The sequence below is a fragment of the Asterias amurensis genome, chromosome 7, assembly GCF_032118995.1.
Source record: "Asterias amurensis chromosome 7, ASM3211899v1".
Classification (NCBI taxonomy): domain Eukaryota; kingdom Metazoa; phylum Echinodermata; class Asteroidea; order Forcipulatida; family Asteriidae; genus Asterias; species Asterias amurensis.
In genome coordinates, this window is record NC_092654.1 from 15,280,426 (window position 1) to 15,288,889 (window position 8,464).

The 8,464-nt window shown below is 38.6% G+C and overlaps 1 protein-coding gene across 1 annotated transcript; it reads left to right on the forward strand.

Moving 5' to 3' along the window:
• The first annotated feature begins 1,222 nt into the window (after positions 1 to 1,222).
• On the forward strand, positions 1,223 to 8,384 carry LOC139939582 (uncharacterized). Its single transcript, XM_071935591.1, has 7 exons — positions 1,223 to 1,525; positions 4,225 to 4,329; positions 4,589 to 4,687; positions 5,266 to 5,364; positions 5,888 to 5,989; positions 6,458 to 6,538; positions 6,774 to 8,384. Exons 1-7 carry the CDS (start codon positions 1,409 to 1,411, stop codon positions 7,758 to 7,760), a joined length of 1,590 nt encoding a protein of 529 aa, XP_071791692.1. The 5' UTR covers positions 1,223 to 1,408; the 3' UTR covers positions 7,761 to 8,384.
• The last annotated feature ends 80 nt before the right edge of the window (positions 8,385 to 8,464 follow it).

The window sequence follows — 8,464 nt, forward strand, 5'->3', positions numbered from 1 at the left end:
TCATCTTTTTTCCCTTAATTTTGATAATAAATGCTTGCGCTGATATTATTTTCTTGGGCCCAAATTCGATAGGAATATAGTTGCTACTCCCGCGAAAGACCTTTCCATTGTTAGTAATCAAACCCACTGGTTTGCATGGACGGCCGAATGTTAGCAAAACACCCAACGTGCTAATAACAGATGTTTTAACCAAATTCAACATTTTCTGCAAACTGTCAACTAAATAAAATACCTCCCATGATTGGTTAGGTTTTTTTTCTAACAAGTGCGATACGATTTGAATGAGAAATGAAAATGTTAACCTGTCTCACTCTCATGGAAACGACATTATTAACACCATGCATGAAACCACGTTTTAGTGATGTTTGGAAAATACAACAATAAAATCGTGTAGACTTTTATAATTTGAATTTATAAAGTACATTACACACACAACACTGCCCTTCGAACCCCACCCCATATTTAACGTGGTTTCAGCGCCAAGTTCAAATGCATTTTCCTCCATTGAGGTGGTATAACGCGTTAGATTTGAGCAGTTACATAAAGTGTTTTTAAACATCCATTTTCAACACTGGGTGTCTGGTCTCTGATCAAAATTTAAATAAGGGAATAAAAAGGGTAGCGACGAGTTCTTAAACTACCGTTTGAAATCGGCAGGGTCGTGGCCGTGCGATAAAGGTCCGAGCCGAAGGTGATGTCCTTTATCGCACGGCCATGACCCGGCAAGGTTTTTAACGGCAGTTTAAGAACGAGTCACTTCTGCAACTCGTTTATTCCCATTCATAAATGCCTTTTTGGTTAAAATGCGTAATAAATGAAACTCTGCAAAACCTATCCGTTTACGTGTGTTGCATTTTTATGACTGAGACATTTTTTTTCTTCGCATTCGTGCGCGTAGTAGTATGCATCTAAACGTATCCGAAAACAACTGGTTATAAACAGCTCCAGCTGGTCATTATCAACCGTTTAAACACCGACGCGCTCTCCACCAATAGGAATAGCCAAAATGTCTGAGGTACTTATGAATTTTATATAGGCAAATCCTGTTATATCGAAGCACCGTATCCGTTTATGACCAGATGGAGCTATATTTGCATATCAAACCGAAAAGATCATATCAGCACGAGCAAATAAACACTCCTAAATAAATATAAACTAGACCATTATCCGTGTACTTTAATTGGGATGTTTTCTGAAGGGGATGAAGTGTCTGATCGCATATCAGTTTATACCACTCAGTCAATGCGACGGAGGTGTCTATACTCCAAAGTGGGCCAGTTTGGCCCTTGCTCTATGGTTTTACCGCATAGCTCCATGTTTTCACCCTTGCTCTTTGGTTTCACCACCATTATGTGGACATTGATCGAAAATATGTGTTTATGGAAGTAGAGATCTCGACAAAGTGATAATGTCTGATGATGAATCGAGCAGTGTGGAAGGGTTGCTCCTGTGTGCCAAGGTCGGTGATATTGCAACCTTTAAGAAATTGCTCAAGGAAGGTGATGATGTACTACAGAAAGACAAGGTAAACATTTTAGTGTATGGCTTAGTTTGTGTCTTTGTACTATCGGCTTAAACTTTCACACCTTAAGTTGTCATTAACTTAGCTTTATTTTTTACATAACAAAGTAGTTGTTTTTTTAAAGCTACTTCGCTGTGCTCATATCGCATGAAAAATAGTTTGGTTTTACGCCAGGTGGCAACTTATCTGCCGTAAACTTTCTCACCTAAAGTTGTAGTTTCTTTGCTGTCTTTGATCTGTGTGTCAGTTTTCAAGTTCGGACTTACTTTCCCAAAATCAGCATCATTCTCTTGCATTCCATGCAGACGAAAGAATGTATCATATTCATTTCTCATACAAGTCAAATTCACGTGAACAAGTATAATCCTAAAATTTGTATGCTGCTATACTTTGATATTACTTGTGTAGTCCTAGACCTTTCAGAATTTTTGATAGCTGTTATATTTAGTTGTATAAAAATATGGGATAGTTTTTATTCGGGTTTGCTTTCCTAAAGTCAGCAACATTCCTTTGCATTTCAGACGACATAATATACGTTATGGAATCAATTCAATTCAACATTCAATTCAGTTCAATTCAACAACATTTATTTTCATTTCACATCTCATGTGCCGTTATCATACAAGTGATGATTTACCTAAAACAGAATACACCGTGCTGTTGCGTAATAGTAGGAATAGGGCAGAGTTATTGAGAAATGGAGGCATGCCTATAAGCGTTTGCTTGATTTTGGAATGTTAGATCGCAGACAACGATGCTACAAGTCAAATTCACATGGAAAAAAAGTATAATCCATTCACGAGTCAAACAGCACAAAACTAAACGCGACGTTGTGTCTGCCCAACAAGCTATCATTGTTTGACAACTCCCGACTGCCTAGCAATAGTCAAGTGTCTTATCAATATACTATCATCCGTATCTAGGAAACGAGAGACACGAGTTGCATCCACTGTAAACTTTATCATACACCTACACTCCACAAGACGAATGCAACCCGTAGGTAGACAAACACACGTCGTTTGATATCGCCTGTCATTGACAGTGAGACCAATACAAAATGGAGCGTCTTGCAAAACACTATTATTGAAGTAATGGTGTTTGTTTGGGTCATTTGCACAACGTGATCGATTATCAAGCTTTATCAGACTGAAATGGTGGCTGTTGAAGGCCACATATTAATTGCAGCACTATATTCTGGAGTCGGCAGAAAGTCATTTTCAGGCCGGTATGCTTCGTTTTTAAGAGGGCAAAGGACACCAAGACATTTTCTCATTTTAGTAAAGGGCACCCTAAGAGAAAATTGTAAATTTCTACCGGAGCATTTCAAGGGCACCAAGGCAATGACCAGGGGGCATTGAGGCAATCGCCTTCATTGTCTCCGTGAAGTTTCGGGCCTGAATTTGTTGGAAGTCAATGTTAAGTCACAAGTCACTTTTTTGCAAGCCAAGAAAGTCAAGTCACAAGTAAATGCTGAAAGTTACAACTTACCAGTCAAGTCACACTAAAAAAAAATTGCGATGCGAGTGCAAGTCACACATGACTCGAGTCAACAACTCGGAAAGACGGCAACACAAAATCGAGCCCCAATTCTTCTAAAAATGATCTTTCAGCTTTTTGGGTTTAAAACATAGAGTAATCTATGAGGTTTTTTTTATGCCATCGTGCCTTTTGCCTTTTTGATTTGCAAGCGACTTCAGCAAACGCCAACTCGGAAAAGTTTATGCAGTTTGAAGTGTTCGAAAACATGGGAACACAATGTGTTAAGTTTCCGTTGCTTAATCAAATAGTTACCAATAGGCAAATTTCTTTAGTTTTGTTTCTTTGAAGAACTCAACAAAGGTTGTTGGACTTTGCCCCCTTTTCCATTCCCAAAAGATTCAGGATAATTTCATAGCTTCCTTGATATTCAAGAGCAGTATCATCGACTATATGAATGTTTCCTGTGCCCTGGTCAATTGAGGCTAAATTGTCCTTCACCAATATTTTGTATTTTTAACACCTTATATCTCTCTAAATGCAAACGAGTGAAAAAACACTCTTTGAAGAGCCATATGAGGGACAACTCTTTTTCGAGGGGTGTTCCACTCTTTAGTTTACATCTTTTTGAGTGATTTTTTACTCTGTCCTGGAGTGAAACCCCTCTAAAAGAGTGAAATAACAACCACTCTTTTTAAAGAGCCATTTGAGGGACAACTCGAAATGTAACGAGTGGTGTTTTTCAGTCTTTTACATTTAGAGAGAACGTCACCAACTACGGGTAATATTAGTATGACTGCATTTTTGGAACCGTTTGATTGTTCTAATTCCATGTAAATGCAGATGTTTACAATTAAACTAGCATGTGAACATTTCATTTCAAAATCGCCGCGTGTTTGTGATATCGCCACAAAAAGAGCGAAATGTCCACGCAGGAAGTTAAATGGGATTATCTCACAATTATTTGGAGCACTAAAACTGATACACATAGTTCAGCGGATAAGAAAAAATTGCACGAAACTTCTAGTAAAGTTTTTTTTTTTTTTTTTTTTTTTACACAATACTTATTTTCAGATGAGGAGGGAAGTTAGATTTGGCATCTGAGCATACTTTGAAATGAAATGAAATGTTTCTCAAAATGTTTTATAGTATCGAAAGTTGGTGTTAGGCGTCTAACCAAAAGTTGTTAAAGCCATTATTTTAATTTCTTCCATTTAACTCTACAGGATGACCGCACTGTGTTACACTGGGCAGCACAGAGTGGGGCAGTTTCCATCATTATGGCTGGGGTGACTAAAGGTCTAGCATGGCACATTGATTCAAAGACCAAGGTAAGATAAAATCACAATTCAAAAACTCAACTTTTCATTTTCATTTCTTTTATTTTTTTCCAACACACAATTTAAGAATAAGTTATTCATTATTATAATTTACATATAGTAATTATACGAAAATATGAGAACATCAGGATAGCCAGTGTCCAGAGCCCTTAACTGCTACTAAACGTTTTGACATGAGGTTTGCACTGGTCTGAGTTAACTGAATTGGTTGAACTATCCATAGTTTATTAATGTTGTGTTTATGTTACAGCGTGGACTGACACCATTGCACGACTCCTGCTTAGCCGGTAACATCAGAGCGACACATATGCTCCTGGCACTGGGAGCCGACATCACCACCCAAACCAAGGTTGCTCAAAATTTTGTTCTAAAAACAAAAACAAAATAAGAGATGTTAAATTTGCATCGGGGATAAAGAATATTAATTTTGGTTTTTACCCATACGTGTGTTAGCACTGTATACTCAGTACTTCCTCGAGTCCTGTGAAAAAATATCACAGGCATGTTACTCGGGTGGGATGCGAACCCACCCGAAAAAAATGCAGTTAAATGGTTTTGTTTGCCCAGTGTATATTCAATGTCTTGCCATGACATGAATCCATACTCACTTTGAATAAAGATGTAATGTGAAAAAAATATATTTGTAAAAGTTTTAGCCTAATACGCTTCAAAAGGGAAAATCACAGAGCAATGTTTTCAAGAGAGTCTCATGAATTTGTTTGTAAAATAACTGTATTGCGTTTTGTGACATACAAAAAGCACTCAAACCCTTAAAAATTACGTGTTATAGTATGTCCAGGTATTTTAAAACAATTGAACATTCTTGTTGCCAGAGCTAGATTGTTGATGGGAAAATTACCATGATTATACATGTCTTTAATTAAAATGATTTCAATAATTTGTTTCCGATGTTGTACGATCTTGTAGGAAGGTTACACACCGTTGCTTTGTGCTGCAGGCAACGGACATTGTGAGGTAACACGTCTTCTTGTGGGTGCTGGGTGCGATCCCAACAAACTCATACCGGTGAGTATAGTCGCTTTGTAAAAATACCTATAGTAAGTGTTAAGACATTCGATCTGTTTTCCTTAAATTTCATTGTGTGTTTGTGTAGCGTCAACCGATGATCTTCATTGGCTACCGATTAGAGAACGAATCCATATTAAAATTGCTCTTCTTGATTTTAAATGCTTGAACACAACTACCCATCGATGTATTTCCGCTTTACTGTCACACTACACTGCACCACGATTTCTTCGGTCCACACTTGCATTACTGGCTTGAATGTTCCCCGAGCAAACAAAGTTCTAGGTAAAAAAGCTTTTTGTGTGGCTGGGCCAATGATTTGAAACAATCTTCATATGACATTATAGGGAACATGTTACTTAATCTACATTTCGTAAAGTTCTATTAAGACTCACCATTTTACATGTTAAAATAATCGCTTTCAAGTGCGCGATGATCATATTAGTTATGTTGTGATAATTATCTATAACATTAAGGACAATTTTCTGTGCTTTCATAATGGTTGTTGTTGTTGTTGTTTTAGCCAATTGGTGTAAATGCTGTTCATATTGCAACGTGGACCGGACAAGCTGATGTACTTGAGGTTTTGTTACAACTTGGCGCCAAAGTAGACGAAAAGAGCAAGGTAAATGATGACCGTAAATAGCCTCCAAGATCGGACTGACCAATGACTTGATCTCTCTTGAAGTGGGCCGCCACAAAATTCACCATTAGTAGGGCACCTGCATTAGCCCTCAAAATGTGCCCCCACCCCCCCCCCCCCCCCATTTGAAAGTCATGGTCCGCCCCTAACTGATATCATTTCAGATTTTATGCAAGAAATAAGACAATTTTTAGTTAGGTCAGCAAAATTCCACCATCGTAAGTCATTGCCCCTGGTTTTGGCCTAAGTGCCCCTTCAAAAGTTTCCCATTGACTTTAAGATTTTCCAATGGAGGTGCCCTTTGCAAAATGAAAAAAGGTCTTGTCCTTTCAAAGATGACATGCAGGGGAAGTCGATCAAACTTGAAAAGAATGTTGCTTATTACTCAAACCATCAAAACTGAAAGAGAAAGAGACTGTAACTATATTATTTATATCTCTTTGAATGCAGGTCGGTAAAACAGCCATGGAGTTTGCTGAAGAGCAGGAACACACGGAGTGTATTGAGACCCTACAAAAATACATTGCTAAGGTGGGTTGGTTATAAATAAGCAAGAAAAGAGTGAGGTATGAACATGTTGTGGGTACGGACCACTTACCTCTACCTAAGAGTTGATGGGTTAAAATGCAAACTTGGTTCCAACTCGCATAATAATAAATGAAAAATTTGCGCCATTTAAAAAAAAAGAAAAAAAAAAAAGGAGAAATATGAAGGGCCTATTTTCGTCATTGTTAACAGTTTATAATATCTTACTTTTTATTTCTAGACCCAAAGCACCCCGTCTGCATTAGTTGACGAATCCAAAATACTCAAATCAAAGATGAAAAGGGCCGAAGACAAGATTCGCACATTCTTCGAAGACAAGTTAAAGGAAGAAATCGGTTACTTTGAGAAGCAGCTCCAAGATCAACACGAAGAGGATGCCACATTAATATTGAAGCTTCAGACTGAGGTGTCGAGACTACAGACCATCCTTGGAAGGGAGCAGGCACAGCTTGTCCGGGGTTCACCCTTAAGAAGCCGAAGATCGGACATTATTAATTTGAATAGGATCCCCTCGTCTGGAAGCAAGAGACCTACGGGGATTACGCGGCAGAAACGGCTGAGCGAGGGTGACGAGACAGACAAGCTATCCCGCCAAGAGTCCTCGGATAGTCCGGAAAGTAACAATGAGGAGGATCGACCGGAACCATCAGGAGTTGAAAGAGTCAAATCAGCTAAGAAGAAGAGTATGTCCACTCTAGTAGAGGAGAGCTCACGCAAAACAGACTCGATGACTTACCTCAGAAAGCAAGGGATGGACGAAGGTATCCCTCGAGCGGGGAGTTCGGGAGCGCTGAATCTTCCTAACAAACCCCTAATGTCACGTCGCAACCGCGTTATAAGCGTCGATACTCCACCCACAAGCCCCACTATCCTAACCCCACCCGAGTGTCCATTTTCTGCTGAGATGGCGCCCTCTACCTCAAACGCATCAACCTCTCGTGACAATCTCCAGATCGTGGAGGTGGACGCACCAAGGACCAGGCGAAAGAGCTTGACCATGCTGCTTAGGCCAATGTTTCAATTTGGAGACAGTAATAAGGGTGACCGGACGAGGCGACGGAGTGTTGCTACGACAATGCCAATCTCTCCCCCTAAGGACACCAAACCAGAAAAGAAAAGTAAGGGACTTTCTTTACTTCAGAGACCACTGCCGGGAATTCAGGCAGTTTCTGAAAAAGCAGAGTTGAGCACGCAGGAGTTTAAATAAACTTTGACATTAGCGAACATAAAAAGGATCCGATTTGCAGATGGATATTTGTGCGTTGAAAATAATAGTATTAGGCTTTTTGAGTTATAGCGGGCACTATAAGGAGTGTTTTGTTTGGAAGTTTGGGTCGGACAAATTACCCAAACCTAATGTCTTGTAGCGTTGTATCCGCCATATCTCAAAAAGGTTTATTGGTGAGCAGCATTGTTTTGTTGGTGAATTTTTATTTTTTTTTATAAAAACGATGTTAGTTTTGTGGTAGGTTCAAACATGCGGTGTTGCATTTTTGAAAACCCCCTTTTTATAGATTTTTACAAGAATGTTTTTCTTATGACTTTTTTTTTTTGGGGGGGGGGGTTTAAACATCGAAAATAGTTTTGGTTCATGTAATAATCTACATTTTTTACATTATATTATGCACTTCGGGTTTATTGTTGCACGTATACTTTGCACATTACATATTAAGACAACTTTCACTCAAACATGCACTATCACTCACTCTAAGCTTGAATGATATCGGGCCCAGATTTTGTAGCAATTATTGTATTGAATAAATATTGTAGGTAAAAGCAAATTCTTTGTAAAAAAAAATGAGAAGAGAATATAGTTCAGCATTAATCTGAACGTTTTTGTGTGTTAAGGATTATAGTTTCATTACTTTGAAAAAAAAAGTATTTGAAAGACCTATATTGTGGTGGGTTTAT

Coding starts and splice junctions, on each gene's coding strand:
- LOC139939582 (XM_071935591.1), top strand. CDS start 1,409: ATGTCTGATGATGAATCGAGCAGTGTGGAAGGGTTGCTCCTGTGTGCC. Junction 4,330..4,588: donor ACATTGATTCAAAGACCAAG/GTAAGATAAAAT, acceptor TTTATGTTACAG/CGTGGACTGACACCATTGCA. Junction 6,539..6,773: donor TACAAAAATACATTGCTAAG/GTGGGTTGGTTA, acceptor TTTTATTTCTAG/ACCCAAAGCACCCCGTCTGC.